The following is a 14820-nucleotide window of genomic DNA, read 5'->3' on the forward strand; positions in this document are numbered from 1 at the left end:
AGCTTGAAAATTAGATGTGGTTTGAGCTGTGATTATTTGTAAAAACAGCATTTCTTTCTTACGTGTAATATCTACTTATTAACAACATTGTTATTAAAAAAAATTGTTAGGTGAATGAGTCATCTTTTTTTTCTTTTTAATAGCACATTCATGAGGTTGTACTAGTAAATTTTATTTTCTTGACACTGCTGAGGGTTATGGAGTCATAGGATGGTTTGGGTTGAAAGGGACCTTTAAAGATCATCTGGCCCAAAGCCCAGCCGTGGACAGGGGCATCTTTCACTAGGCCAGGTTGCCCAAAGCCTGATCCAGCCTGGAATTGAACACTTCTAGATAGGGCATCCACAGCTTCTCTGGCAACCTGTTCCAGGGCCTCACCACCCTCATCATGACAAATTTCGTACTTATGTCCGATGTAAATCTACCCTAGCTCAGTTTAAAACTGTTGCTCTTTTTCCTGTCACTAGAAATAAAAAGTCTTGCCCCATCTTTCTTGGAAGTCTCCTTTAGGTATTAGAAGGCCCCTATAAGGTCTCCCCGGAGCCTTCTCCTCTCCAGGCTGAACAACCCCAACTCCCTCATCCTTTCTTCATAGGAGAGGTGCTCCAGCCCCTTGATCATCTCTGGCCCTCCTCTGGACTCGCTGTAATAGGTCCATGTCCTTCTTGTGCTGGGGGCCCCAGAGCTGAGTGCAGTGCGCCATGGGTGTCTCACAAGAGCAGAGTAGAGGGTGGGAATCACCCCCCTTGCCTTGCTGGCTACACTGCTTTTGATGCAGCCCAAGATACAGTTGGCTTTTTGGGCAGCAGGAGCACATTGCTGGCTTATGTCCAATTTTTCATCCACTGATATCCCCAAATTCTTCTCCATGTGGCTGAAAAAAAAGTTGTATAGGTATCATTTGGTGTAGTTTTGGTGACATGTATGAAGAATTCAGTGGGCTAGTAATGATTTTCTGTTAAACCTCACGGATGTGTACTTTCTTAAACAAAATAGCATATTCTGTGTCAGTAGTTTCCCTGTGATGAAATGCTGTATATATGTATCAGACCGTTTAACTCTGAAGCTGATAATGAAATGAGTTTGTTTCATCTGAGCGTAACCTATGTAGTGTGACTGTCAAACCTACACATGTAGAATCATATTACAATCCACAGAGGAAAATTAAGTACTTCTGAGTCTGTAAAGTGCATGTGTAAAACTGCTTGACTCAATACAGAAGTGCTTATTTTCCCCCCTTGGAAAGGAGTCTGCCTGGCTGGTTCAAAGGTAGGTTCTATAATTGGGTGAGGTAGTTCCTGCCTAAGGTGTCTGGGAGACTGTTGATTGCCTAAAAGATCATAGGACTATAGAACATCCCGAGTTGGAAGGGACCCACAAGGATCATCGAGTCCAGCTCCTGGCACCACACAGGTCTACCCAAAAATTCAGACCATATGACTAAGAGCATAGTTCAAACGCTTCTTAAACTCTGACAGGCTTGGTGCTGTGACCACATCCCTGGGGAGCCTGTTCCAGTGTGCAACCACCCTCTTGGTGAAGAACCTCTTCCTGATATCCAGCCTGAACCTCCCCTGTCTCAGCTTGACACCATTCCCTCAGGTCCTATCACTGGTCACTAAAGAGAATAAAACGGTGCCTTCCCCTCCACTCGCCCTCGTGAGGAAGCTGTAGGACACAATGAGGTCTCCCCTCAGCCTTTTCTTTTCCAGGCTGAACAAACCAAGTGACCTCAGTTGCTCCTCGTGTATCTTCCCCTTTAGGCCCTTCGCCATCCTAGTAGCCCTTCTCTGGACACTATACAATATTTTCGTATCCTTTTTGTACTGTGGTGCCCAGAACTGCACACAGTACTCGAGGTGAGGCTGCAAGATGGAGAAAGTCTGTCTCAGTTTGGGTTTGGGCTACAAAGAGGCTGGTCAGTTGCTGCTTATACAAGGATAGCAGGCAACTTCGCTGCTTCTGTCTCTGTGTGTTGTAGAAAGACTTCCACTAAGATCCTACCGTGAGTTGCAATGGGACAAGAACTCTGGCAACCTTTGAGGACTCACATCCATTGTGTCTTGTGATGTCCAGCCATAAGAGATGATATGGGGCTACGTGTTCCATTGTGGTGATCTTTGAAAGGAGGGAAAAGTCCAGTTTGTCATTTTTGAAAACTATCAGTTGTAAGGTGAAGGTATAGCATAAAGAACGAACTTCCTGATGTTTCAAGGTCTTCAACTACTATTCAGTGGCCAGGCTTTGTCTTCGATGTGAATGCCTGTACTTCATCTATTTTATCATCATGAATTAGCTCCAGGTCAGGGAAATTTTACAAACGGAAGTAAAAAGGCCAAGTGAAAAAGGTTAAACTTATAAAGTGTGTTTAAGGTAGGTACTGGCTGCCGCTAAACTTTATTTTCACTGCTGATTTGATAGGATTTGCTTTCTAAATATTAGTGTATCTGGATTTCAACCTGGCCTTTTTAGTTAAGTCCAAGTATTGCTGGTACACATGTTTAAATATCAGCAATTGTGTTTCTGGACTAGGACCATCTATACCTGACTAATGCTAACGCACAAAATAGCAGGGATTAGATAACTGAACATTCCTTGTCTATTTGCATGTTCAGCTGTTTCCTGAAATACACAATGAGAGAACTAATAACTCAGAAGTACATTTAAATTAGGGCAGAGTCTCTGATCTGTCTACGTGCAGGAGATGTTCAGCATAATTTGTGCTCCAATCTTATACTTTAAAAACATTCTAGAAATACCAGATTAAGTAATGAATAGATAACTTGTTTCATAAGTCTTTTAAAATACAATTTTTGTGTACTGTACAAAATTTCCTCCTTGATTTCTTTCTCCTTTAGCACTACGTTAGATGAAGATGGAAGTAAAATGTAATTGAAATGACTGTATTATAAGGGGTGCCAGTACCTCAAAGGCTTCTGTCCAGTGCTGGTGAAGGAGGAAATCGGTCAAGTACAAACAATGTGGCTTTTATTACACTCAGCCAGCAATAATAAACCTTTGTACTTCAGCAAGATTTTTTCCGTTTGCTTTTTAAAAAGACACAGACAAGGAATATCCTGATCCTTTCCTTGCATTAATGTGCGACTGACTTGCATCAAGTAGTTCTTTCAGGGGAAAAAAAAAACAGAGGAAGAAATCTGCAAGATGAGTTACAGGAGAGACCAAAATATGCTGCTAATGTAAAAATAGCCTAGAATGTTTTAGAGGCATATATTTCAGGGTTGAAAAGGAAAGTGGCTAAGCAGGTGTTAGATGAAACACCTGCGTATCTAACACCTGCTTAGCCACTTTCTTTTTCAATGGCTAAGTACCATTTAGCCTCATAGTTTGTAGGGGACTGCTGTTAAGTTTGGACATACGGTGCTTCACACATCTCTGATATTTATCAGACTCCGTGCAACTTTAACTTCTGTAGGATGAACTGACTCTTCAAATCTTTCCTGGATTATTGCATTTGTAAGCATTTTTTTATTCTTAGTCAGTCATCAGTTTTTATGAGGTGAAAACATGTTTTGAGGCACAACCATTCTCTGTAGTTTTATGGTTGGTCAGCTTTATTTGTTTTAAGGTTTCCTGCTTTCTGAGGGTAAAATTATACTACTGTCCATACAGTAATTTGTCAGGAACATACAAGACCTAATATGTTCAACTGCAGCAATTGAAGGAACAAAAGCTACTGGAACAATCTGTCGTGTACCTGGCCCGTCGTGTATCTTCTACGGAGGTGCTATAGTAAACCTTCAAGACCTTTTTGAAAGTTCCCTTTAGTCAGAGGTGCTTGGAAAGGTCTAAATCTGCCCTTGACCTAGTGACATAGGAAATTGTTAAAACTCACTCCTGTGGGAAACTAGACTAAATATCTCCATGCTGAATTTGAGTAAAGTAACTGGCCTGTAGTGGTTTTACCTGGGTTGGCAGCTAAGTACCACACAGCCATTCACTCGCCCTCCCTCTCTGGGATGGGGGAGAGAATTGGAAAAAAAAATAATGAAAGCCTGTGGGTTGAGGTAGAGACAGTTTATTAGGATAGAAAAGAAAGGGAAATAATAATAGTACTACTAATAATAACGTGTGCAAAACAAGTGGTGCACAGTGCAATTGCTCATCAGCCTTGACCAAAGCCCAGCCTATCCCCGAGCAGCCGGCCTCCCCACGCCGGCCAGCCACCCCATATTAATTGCTCAGCATGACGCCATATGATATGGGATATCCCCTTTGGCCAGTTGTCCTGGGTCTGTCGCCTCCCAGCTCCTGCTGCACCCCCAGCCTGCCCACTGGCAGGACAGAGAGAGAAGCCGAAAAGTCCTTGGCTTAGTGTAAGCACTGCTCTGCAACAATTACAACATCAGCATGTTATCAGCGCTCTTCTCATCCTAAATCCCAAACACAGCACCATACCAGCTACTTCAACTAACTCTATCCTAGCTGAAACCAGGACGTGGCCAAATTGGTTTTGTATATGCTTCCAGTTAAAGGAGAAAGTTAAAAGCTAAAAGGAGAAGATAGCTTTCTCTCATCATTTGTTTGTACTTCTTTAATGCCCTTTTAGATAAAGATTTGGTTATGTGAATTAGACTTAGCCATAAAGCTGTTTTTTTTTTCCAATTCTGTTTGTTCCTGCTTAGTTTTATTCGCTATCTTTCCTTTTATCTTCATTGTGAGAGAAAAAAAATCACTGTGAAAAGCACTTTTAGTTCATCATCAGAGTAAGTGAAAAACAGTGTATTAATGATTTACCTGAACTCATTATTTATGTACTACTAGAGGCAAATTGCAACTGCTTTTTTTTTTCATAACAAGTTAGGGGTCAAACCCTTTTGGTTTAGACTGTCTCAGACATCCAATTCAAAGTTTTAAATTTAGTACTGATCTCAGATCAGGGAGTAGGAGGCATGTATTCTCAACAGCAGACAAGAAATTAAACGATATCTGGAGAGAGATCAGGATTCATTATTTGGGGTTATAATATAAATATGGCTTGAAACTCTTTGCTGTTATGAAGATTCATAAAATCATAGTGAGCATCCAAAGGAGGGCAACAAAGATGGTTGGAGGGTCTAGAGGAGAAGACTTGAGGAGTGGCTGAGGCCCCTTGGTTTGCTCAGCCCAGCCCAGAGCAGGCTGAGGGGAGGCCTCATGGCGGCCTGCAGCTCCCTCACGAGGGGAGCGGAGGGGCAGGCGCTGAGCTCTGCTCTCTGGGGACAGCGACAGGACCCGAGGGAACGGCATGGAGCTGGGACAGGGGAGGGTCAGGCTGGGGGTTAGGGAAAGGTTCTGCACCCAGAGGGTGGTCGGGCACTGGGACAGGCTCCCCAGGGCAGTGGTCACAGCACCGAGCCTGCCGGAGCTCAAGGAACATTTGGACAATGTTCTCAGACATAGGGTCTGATTGCTGGGTGGTCCTGTGTGGAGCCATGGGTTGGACTTGATGATCCTTGTGGGTCCCTTCCAACTCGGGATATTCTGTGATTCTATTCTGAAATATCAGAGGCCCATAAAGTATAAAGAGAATCTGATAATTTTGTTTAATGGCACCCTGATATTTATAGTACTTTAACAGAGACCAAACAATTGTGAGCCAAAAACAATTTATCTGGAATTAGAAAGGAACTCCTGCCATGGGTGTTTTGTTGAATTGCTCTTTTTGGAAATCACGAACCTGTCTCTGAACTATGTGAAAAACAGGAAGTTTGACTGGCGTGTCTTAATTAGTGTGGTGATTCTGTGTTTTTAATTTTTAAGGGTTGTAATTCAAAAAGAATTAAGTGGGTGGTTCAACACCAGGACTTGACTTAAGTGCTTGGTATTCTTCTCTGGCGTATCAAATCTTAAGGGAAGTTGAACAAGGATTATATTCCAAATTGTTAAATTTTGTTTTAGTGGTGTATCTCTGTCAACTTCTGAATAATAAGTAGTTAAGTAAGAAAAAAGTAACACGTTTTCAGGATCTTTGAAATCTGGAAACTGCAAAGAGGTGGACATTTTTACAGAGCAAGTTGGAAATGAATCTTTGAGTCAAGGGCTAGACTGTACCTAGAACATGCAATGCTAGTTTCTTTCTAACTTCAGCTGAGCAATAAAGAATTGGTGATACTGATATTTCAGTTGTAAAATAGGTTGACAAGGGGCGAGACCAGAATCCAAAACAGAAGAAATAAAAGATCACTCTGGCATGCCACTGGCAATAGTATTTCTGGGGTGAGTAGCCTTATGTCCCCCAGAAGTGATCATGTCGCTTGGAGTGTAGCGGGTATATATATTTTTTGCTGTCTAGTGTCCTACATCTTTGCTAAATAGAAAGATATTTTCTCTATCCAAATGGTTCCTAGTGTAAACTAGGAAATAGCACAGCGGATGAATGAAAGTCATGGAAGCAAGATACTCTGGCAAAGCTGCATATGGTGAACACTGTAGGAGGCATTTTGGTCCCGTTTTCTATGCTGTTAAGCTCTCTTTATCAGACTGTGTCCTCGTCTACATGATCACTGAAGGATGTAAAAATGCTTTGCAAAAGAAATTGCATAATATTTACTTACTGCATTCACTAATACAAGATACACAATTTTAGAATAATGAGGCATCCTATGAAACCTCTAAATTTCTTTGTTTCTCTCTTGCGCTTTTTAGGTGTAGATCAGAACTCCCCAGGGTGATGGAGGTGGAAGCAGTGGTCTAAAGAGTTACGAGCAGCAGCCTACAGCTGGCTTGTGGGACAGTGTTGAAGACACTGGGAAGGTTGAGCGGTAGTCTGCAAGGCATTTGGAGCTGACACTGGTCTGTGGGTTGGAAAAACAAAAAACCTGAACAATGCCACTTTGATGTCCAAAACCTTTCTCCTCCTGTGTTGCCTTGCTCATCTGTTGTAGAAGCCCACAGCTGCTTGTGTCATCTCATTTCCCCTACTCTCTCTCAAATGTTAATCTTCTGGTTACTTGGGCAGGCTTCTTTCCTTTGATGTGTCCCTTCTTCCCTTTTTTCAAGAATTGTTGACGGCACCCTCCACCTTTTAAGACATGTATTGCTAGTCTGTTCAAGTTCTATCACAAGACAAGCCATAGATTAAAGAGCAGAGAAATCCGACATTCAGTAGCAAGATTGTAATCTGCTACAATTTACCTAAGATATCTTTAACACTCAGCAGAATTGCCTGTCCTGTTTGTGGCTACCAACAAAGACCATCCCATGGCCCAGTGGGAAACGTTTCTTCTGACTGTAAATAATAGCAAATACATCTGATGCTTTCTGTAGGCATCTGTGGAAATCAGGACCATCCCCTATGGGACTCAGAAAGCAGCCCTCAGGGTCATGGATCTCACTTGACCTAGTTTATTCTTTGTTAAAACAGATGGTATCTATCTGAGCAGGGCAAACTTAGTTTTAAGAAAGAACTGGGGATTAAAATGATGGGAAGTTGGAACAGCTGGGCCTAATTAGTGGGAGCAAGCAAAGAGGCAAACTGAACATTGAGTTCAGTCGCCTACATCAATGGCAAAATAGTCAGTACATGACTAGTCACTCAGTTATTTTAGCTGATTATTTTAGTGGCAGGATTGGTTTTCCTAGCATCTAAAGTATCTTAAATTGCATAAGAAATATTCCCACATTCGTTATTCTTTTCTACCAGGCTTCAAAGAGCAAAATCCTGGAAGCTGGATATGGTATTTTGGCATGGTGTAAGGGAATCCAGCTTGTTTTATATGACTGAGAATGCCCTTCTTGTGTTTGATACCCAGCCTAAGCTGGTCCTCCGCAGTATTTGTCCTCCTCCCTGTTGTGTGTTTAACACGAGAAGGTTACCTAATTGAGAAGATTGTTGGCATTCCTTCAAGTTCAGCAACCGCACTGAATTTGCAAAGGGATCCAAAAAAATTATTGTTTCTGTTGTAAACAGATTATGCTGGATTAGTGGTTAGCATTTTGCATGCTTGTTCTGTTTGCCCCCTTAGTCCTGAAAATCTTGGAATTGTGTTCATGTTGCAAATGGCACAAGCACTCTTCATTGCTTTTGTTACTGGTGGTGAGAAACCTTCATTTGCTAGATGCCTTTGAGGGGAGATGGGGACTCATCCAGAATGGTATGTAATTCCTGAAGTCTCTTGTTTTGAACTGAACATAAAATAAATGTCAGTAGAATATTGTGCAAATCTGCAAACACCATATTTCCTTTCATTACTATATGTAAGATGTGCAAGGGCAAAATATTTCTATTCTAAGGTTTGTTTGCCTGTGTCACAGAGGGGCAAATGTAGCCAGTTTCAAATAGATGAGTTTTGAGGAGACCGGGGCACAGAAATTGCACGGGGATTAGCAGAAGTTGTTCCATGACCTTAGTGTCGTTTTCGTGGAGGACAAGAGGCAGCGGTGCTCTGACAGAAGACTAGTAACCCTGCCTCTTTCTGCTTCAAAGAGCCGTCTCTCAATTTTACGGGAGCGGTGCCTCTGTCTTACACGCAGCCACTTCGCTGCCTCAATTTGTTAGGCTTCTTGCCATGAACATGGGGGCAGAGTTCCAGCTAGTCTCAGTGGCAAGGCAGGCCTGTGTAAAGCAGCTAGATATTCCTGACTGTGCTACAGAACCGTAACAAGTCTCTCTTGTAGCCTGCCCACCCTTCCACCCTCCCCAGATGTCTGCAGGAAGGTGAACATGAGCAAGAGATCCAGAACAAAGTGAGATATTTGAATTGTACCCATTTTTGTGTCCAAACTTCATCTGGTTGTCCAAAGACTGGGTAAGCTTTAAAACAAACAAATGCCACAGTTAGTCCTGCATGTGGCTGTGTGAAACCATAAATTAAACCACACTTGTGTGCATTTATACAGCTGCTGTTTTTAAGTTTCAGCAAGTTCCCTGCTGCCCAGTTCTTGTTAACAGCCCCACAATATTAAAGAGTTTTCTTTTTCTATGTTGGAAAAATACCTTTTACTCCCGTGTTTGCTCTTTGGTTCTCTTAGCCACAGGAGGAGCTTGAATGACTTAAACAGTGCAAGCAAACCTCCTTGTAAATTGCAGAGCATCCCTATTTTTCTTTGGGACTTTGAGAGTGTGTATTGTTTGTCAAAAGAGCTGGAAGGGTGGTGGTTGTACGTCTGGGTACTGTCACTGCCAACAGATGTAGGCCTAATGGATTTTCTGAGATTTGAAAGGGAGACAATTCATATCGTGAGAAAGAGACATCTGCAAACAAATGTTGGAGGACTTCTTGGTCTGCTGAGTTAGAGGGATTCAGGATTGTCAGCTTGATTTCCGTAGCTGCTTGAAATTAGGCTGAAGATGTTTGAAGAAAATCTGCGTGCAACCAGGCAAACAATAAAACTGGTTCGGGAGGTTGTAGGTTCTCTTCGGTCTGTGTGGTCTCCGGCTTTTCCCCGAGGCTCCCTGGATGAGGTCTTGCCACCCTTCTGGAACAGCCTGCCAGGCGCTGCAGCTCCCGGCAGGAAGGTTTTTAAAGAGGCCGTGTTTCCAAATTTAGAGCCATTGCTAAAGAAGTCCCTGACGGGTCCTGCTGTGAACGTGGTGGAACGTGGCGTTACTATTACTATTTCCGAGCACCGCCGCTCGTACTGCTGGAAAAAATAAAACGTTCTAAAATAAGAATTTCTAGGACAAGTGGGACGCTTCATGAAACATGAGGGCATTAAAGACCCAGGAAACAATTAGTTATGTGTTCACCTCCTACTTTTCCTCATGAATGTGTCTGTGGGAGTATTTTATTCATGCAAGTATCAAAATGCGTATGAAAACGGCATTTACTTGCAGGGCTGGTACTGTTAATTTCCCTGAGTCAGCATTTGGAAGACTTACAGTTTTTAAGGTGCTTTTTAGTGTAGATGTATGATAAGACTAGTTATTCTGCATTCAAAATGTTTTTCCAGGTACTTGAACTTGCATTTCAGCTCCTAATTCTGAAATGACCAAAGTTATTTTTTTCATGTATGCATCCAGTAAAGATATAAATAATAAGTATTTTAGTCTGAACATTTGGCTGTGCTTGGATGTTCTGTTTTTAATGTATTTTTTTAAACTTCATAAGCTCATGTCCATGAAAACAAGATTGTTTACAGGTATAGTCATGTATTGTGACTGCATTGCTAAGGGGTTTAATTGCATGATAAATTTTCCAGGGTAACCTGGTGGGTTACTTCAATACAACAGCAAGCTTTATCTGAGACCTGTTTACAGTTTTTGTGGTTAAAGAACTGTAATTCAGGACGGGTGGGAATAAGTGTTTTAAAAAACAAAACAAAAAACACTTTGATATAATCTTCTGGAAAACTGTAATCCTTGGTGGGTTTGTGGAGTGCGAAATTTTATCTCAAAAGCTGGTTTTGAAAACTTTATTGGTAGCGGAGCTGCAACTTTTATAGAACTGGATTGCTGAAGTTGTTAGTTCCTCGTTTGTAGTTTGAATATTTTGTTCTGTTTTTAGTAAATGCCATGCTCTTAAACAATATTACAAGTAATTTGAAAGAATAACTGTTAAATAAAGTGTAAATGTTTTAAGTGTAAATACATATAGTGAGGGGGAAAAAATTGGGGGGGGGGGGGGGGGGGGGTGAAGACCCAAAACTTAAGTTTCCTGAATCTGTTAGAGGCAAAATCTTCATGTATTTATTTATTTATTTATTGCCACTTTAATGCAGTTTTGGAACATCTTTTATTTTTTTTTCCTCCTCCCACCCTTCCCCTTTCCATGTACTTATTCATCCCCTTCACTGGCTACACATCTTAGAAAGTTGTCTTGTGGAGTTGGTTGATCATAACCAATCAACCCACCCTGAAATCAGCTAACGCGCTTGCTAATAATACTGCATCAGGTCAATGGGCTGCCTTCCTACAGTACGTGCAAGGCAGTACTAGTGAGCGTGAGTATAAAACTTTGACTTTTTTTTTGGAAGGTACTTCTGAGCAAGAGAGTGGCCTTTTACAACAAGCAATTGGTTTGAATGCCACTTTATAGTGAGACATGTTTCTGTCAGAGAATAGGATTAAAAATCTCTTCTGTACTGTTCAGTGGAACCTACATAACATTGTTTAAAGAGCAAAAAAAAGAATGAGCAACCACCCAGAGAGCTGAAGTAGTTCATCTTGAAATGTGTAATAGTGTGCTGCTCACAAATGGACCTGTGGCTAAACATAATAGTTTTAATTTTCCTTTCAAACTCAAAAATAATTCTCAGTTCAGTTATGTATAATTGTCTTGAGTGCAAGGCATTTAAAAGGAAATTTAATGATTACTGTATTGAATGAAGAGAAATGCATAATACATTATTCAAAAGACAATGTTTTTTGAATGTTTTTTATTTGCCTTTTATATTTTTAAGAGTGAATTGAAAAAGGAATGCATTAACTACAAAAAAGTGCCTGAAATGTACTCTTACCATGCAATATAACAAATCAGCACTACAAGGAGATATTTTTTGTTGTTTATATACCAATAAGCACTTTTAAGCGTTTTTTTTCCAATCACTCCCTTCCCCTACTGAATCACTTCATTGCTCTGTACACATTTAAGGGAATGATCTCCTCACTTGATTATTTGCAGACAGTTGTTTTCAGTCACTGAAGTCTTGGTAGATTAATATTGTTTTCTTTTTTTGTTGTTCTTTTTTTTACATTCTGTACTCTTGTTATGAGTTCCTATTATTTCAAACACTACTGGATTTAGCTACATTGTTGTAATAAATAATATATGGAAAGTTAATATTTACTCAGTAAACAATAACTTAAATCTGTTACAATTGAACGTTAATTTCTTGGTCAGTAATGATTTTTTTCCCTTTATGCCACGTGCTGTGTGTATATAGGATAAGCTGAATGCTATTTCTGAGTCTCTGAGATTACATGCCTTGCTACTACCTAAATTAAAACTGATCTTTGAAATTGAAGATTTTTCCAAGCCTTTCTTCTATACTTGAGAACAGTGTTGCATGTTTCATTTGTTTTGGTTACATTTGAGTCTTCTCTGTTACTGACTTGTTTTTTTTAGATCTTCCTTACGCTTTCTGAGGACCACTTCTCTTGGCAAGAAGTGCTTCCAGTATCTATCCAAAAAATGGCAGTATCACAGTATCGTTATTGTTATTACACCATTATCGCTAAAACTTGACAAATTCCAAAGGAAAACAGTGTGGGAGCAACTAAAAAAATGTAATATTGATTATGAAAAAATGTGAGTGAGGTCCTGTAGGTTTTTAATTAGCAAATCGCTTTTTTTTAATAATACACTGATGTTTTTTCTTCAACTTTTCAGGCACAGGTACATTTGGGCGTGTTCATCTTGTGAAGGAAAAAATGGCCAAACGTTACTTTGCACTGAAAGTAATGAGCATTCCAGATGTCATTCGACTGAAGCAAGAGCAACATGTGCACAATGAAAAGTCAGTCTTGAAAGAGGTCAATCACCCATTTTTGATCAGATTGTAAGTTGCTGGTTTTTTTATTAAAGTAGTATATGAAATGCAGTTAAAACTAAGCATTCCAGACTCTTATTGCAAGTTCTTATGTACGTAACCAACAACAAATGCTTAATTTCTGTTAAGTAATCTAAAGTAGACTTCAAAGTAAAATATTTATTACGGAAGAACTAAAAATATAAATACAAAAATCACAATTTAAGCATTTAAGCAATAATTTATTACAAGCTTTTTATGCTCTCTAGTTTTTCTTTTTTTTTTCAGACAGCAATAGAGATTTTCTCAAGTGAGGGAAAAACAAAAGAAATGTTAACATTAGCTTATCAGAATGAGCTCTAGAATAATTCTTGAGGAGGAGGCTTTTTCCCTTGCGTGCTGTTGCTTTTTCCAGCATAATGATGCTATTAGTTTCCAGCTAGCATTCATAAATCCTGCATGTGGCTTAATATCAGTAAGATGAGTTCTCAGGGATGTGGAGTTTGTGATGCATGCAGGAAAGCAAGATGAGAGTACATCTGGTTAGACTGGTTAAAATATGGGCAGAACAGGAGGAACAGGATTTTATTTGTATACTTATGTACGTAAATTCTATTTTAAGAAAAGAGAGAGGAAAAAATGTACATCCATGCATCTAGAGCAGTGCAAGTGTGGGAACAGAGAAACTTGTGTGAGAAGTGAGAAAGGGTCATGAGGATTGGTGTCCATACAGAAGCAGTGGTCAAAAAATCCAAACTGATTGTTTTCTTGTTTTTTTTTTTTTTTTTTTTGTTCTTGCTTTGTTTCCAAAATGCTGGATTTTAAAGTTGGCAACAGAAAGACACAATTCAAATGCAAGTTCATTTGTGTGCAAAGGAACTGTTCTTGCCTTCTAGCTCTCTTCCCTTTCTGACATGCTTCATGTGATGCTGCATCAGCTGTGCTCTTATAATTGTCTGTGTCGCTTGGCAAAGGAGACTCAAAGCAACCTAGCTGGAATGAGCTATTTAAATTTTAAGTCATGTTCATATTTGTGTGCTTTATGTTAAACAAACGTTCATGGACAGTTACCACTGACTTGATGACAAATGAGGGTTTTTCCAGCCTGCTCCTCTCCTACTCAATACATGTGTTTTTATCATTAAATTTTTGTCTGTAGTTGATCAGCAAAGAGACAAAAATGTTTTTTCTGCTTCAGTGCCTTTAAACCATGCTATTTACAGTCTGTTTTTTGTGTTCTCATCACCACCTGAAACATGGATAGTATCTTCCTCTGGCTGCAAATTCAAGGAATGTGGGCCAGTGCAGCATAATACTGTATTTTGTAGCACTTTATGATGGGAATTTTTTAAGTAGTGCTGTCCATCATCTAGTTCTGACCTTCACCATTCCCGTACCTTAACTTTACATTGTTAGGTTTTTGTTGTTTTTTTTTTTCCTTTTCCTGTTACATTTAAGAAGTATTGTATAGGGAGGTTCTGAATCAGTTTTTCTGTAAACAGAGAAGGTATTTATCTACTTCTCTCTTAAAATGTTTCTTAGAAATGTTTTGTGCTCTTGTAACAGCTGGTCATTGGAGACTCCTGTACAACCATTACTGACAAGTTTGAATGAAGTATCATAACTCTGAGTGCAGCAGTTCACATGGCACTGTAATTTCAACATGTATCTTTAATTTTTCAAGAAAATCAGAATTAATAAAAATCATGTTTTATAGCTCTGTAAGCTAAAATAAGTTATTAGACTGTTAGAGTTCACAATAGCTTCCACAGTTCATATAGAGAAGCCAGACTTTAAAATTACATGAAACCAAGTATGCTATTCTAATCTCAGCTTCTGTAGTATTTTCCTTTTATATATATTAAAATACAACACAAAGCAATCTGTATTACAAATAATAGTTATTTTTCCATTTTTCATACATAATAAATAACACATCAGTTTTTGTGTATAGACAATCCCTTAAGAGTCAGTGCTTGAAGATGTGACTTCCAGTACAAGTACTGTGATATAACGCCTGGGTCTTCCCTTTTTTCTTGTATTCTTTTTCAGATTTTGCCCTTTCTCTCCCCTGTACATCATTTTTTTACATACATGGTTTGCTTCATTTTACCTGCTCCTGTCCCTCTTTCTTCATTTCTTGTAGCTGTAACTTTGCCTAACTCCTTAAAAACATCTAAAGAGAGTTTTTACGTAGTCCAGAAACATACTGTGAACATGATCAGTAGCCAGTTAGTGATGTTGAAGACTGTAACAGGAGATACAAAAGCCTGTGCCTCACTCTGTTTCGCTTCGAACCCATGGAGGAGCTGTAGCTGGTGTCTAATAATCTGTCTTGTTTGGTTGCCCTTAGTGATAGCATCAAGAAAGAAAATCTTACTGAGCAAAACTCACTCTTGGGTTTGGAAG

General features: G+C 39.7%; 1 protein-coding gene across 2 annotated transcripts in view; it reads left to right on the plus strand.

Annotated features, from left to right (window-relative positions):
- Positions 1 to 14820, plus strand: part of PRKX (protein kinase cAMP-dependent X-linked catalytic subunit) — a 59542-nt gene that overhangs the window by 17495 nt on the left and 27227 nt on the right. Inside the window, exons 1-2 of one of the 2 annotated variants that reach the window (XM_066982754.1) lie at positions 11726 to 12191; positions 12273 to 12441. In XM_066982754.1, coding sequence (XP_066838855.1) covers positions 12182 to 12191; positions 12273 to 12441 — 179 coding nt within the window. In that variant the 5' untranslated portion in view covers positions 11726 to 12181. Of the gene's footprint in view, positions 1 to 11725; positions 12192 to 12272; positions 12442 to 14820 lie in introns of those variants that run through there. The other variant, XM_048081150.2, reaches the window with a different exon arrangement.

Source organism: Anser cygnoides, chromosome 1 (genome assembly GCF_040182565.1).
Source record: "Anser cygnoides isolate HZ-2024a breed goose chromosome 1, Taihu_goose_T2T_genome, whole genome shotgun sequence".
Lineage (NCBI taxonomy): Eukaryota > Metazoa > Chordata > Aves > Anseriformes > Anatidae > Anser > Anser cygnoides.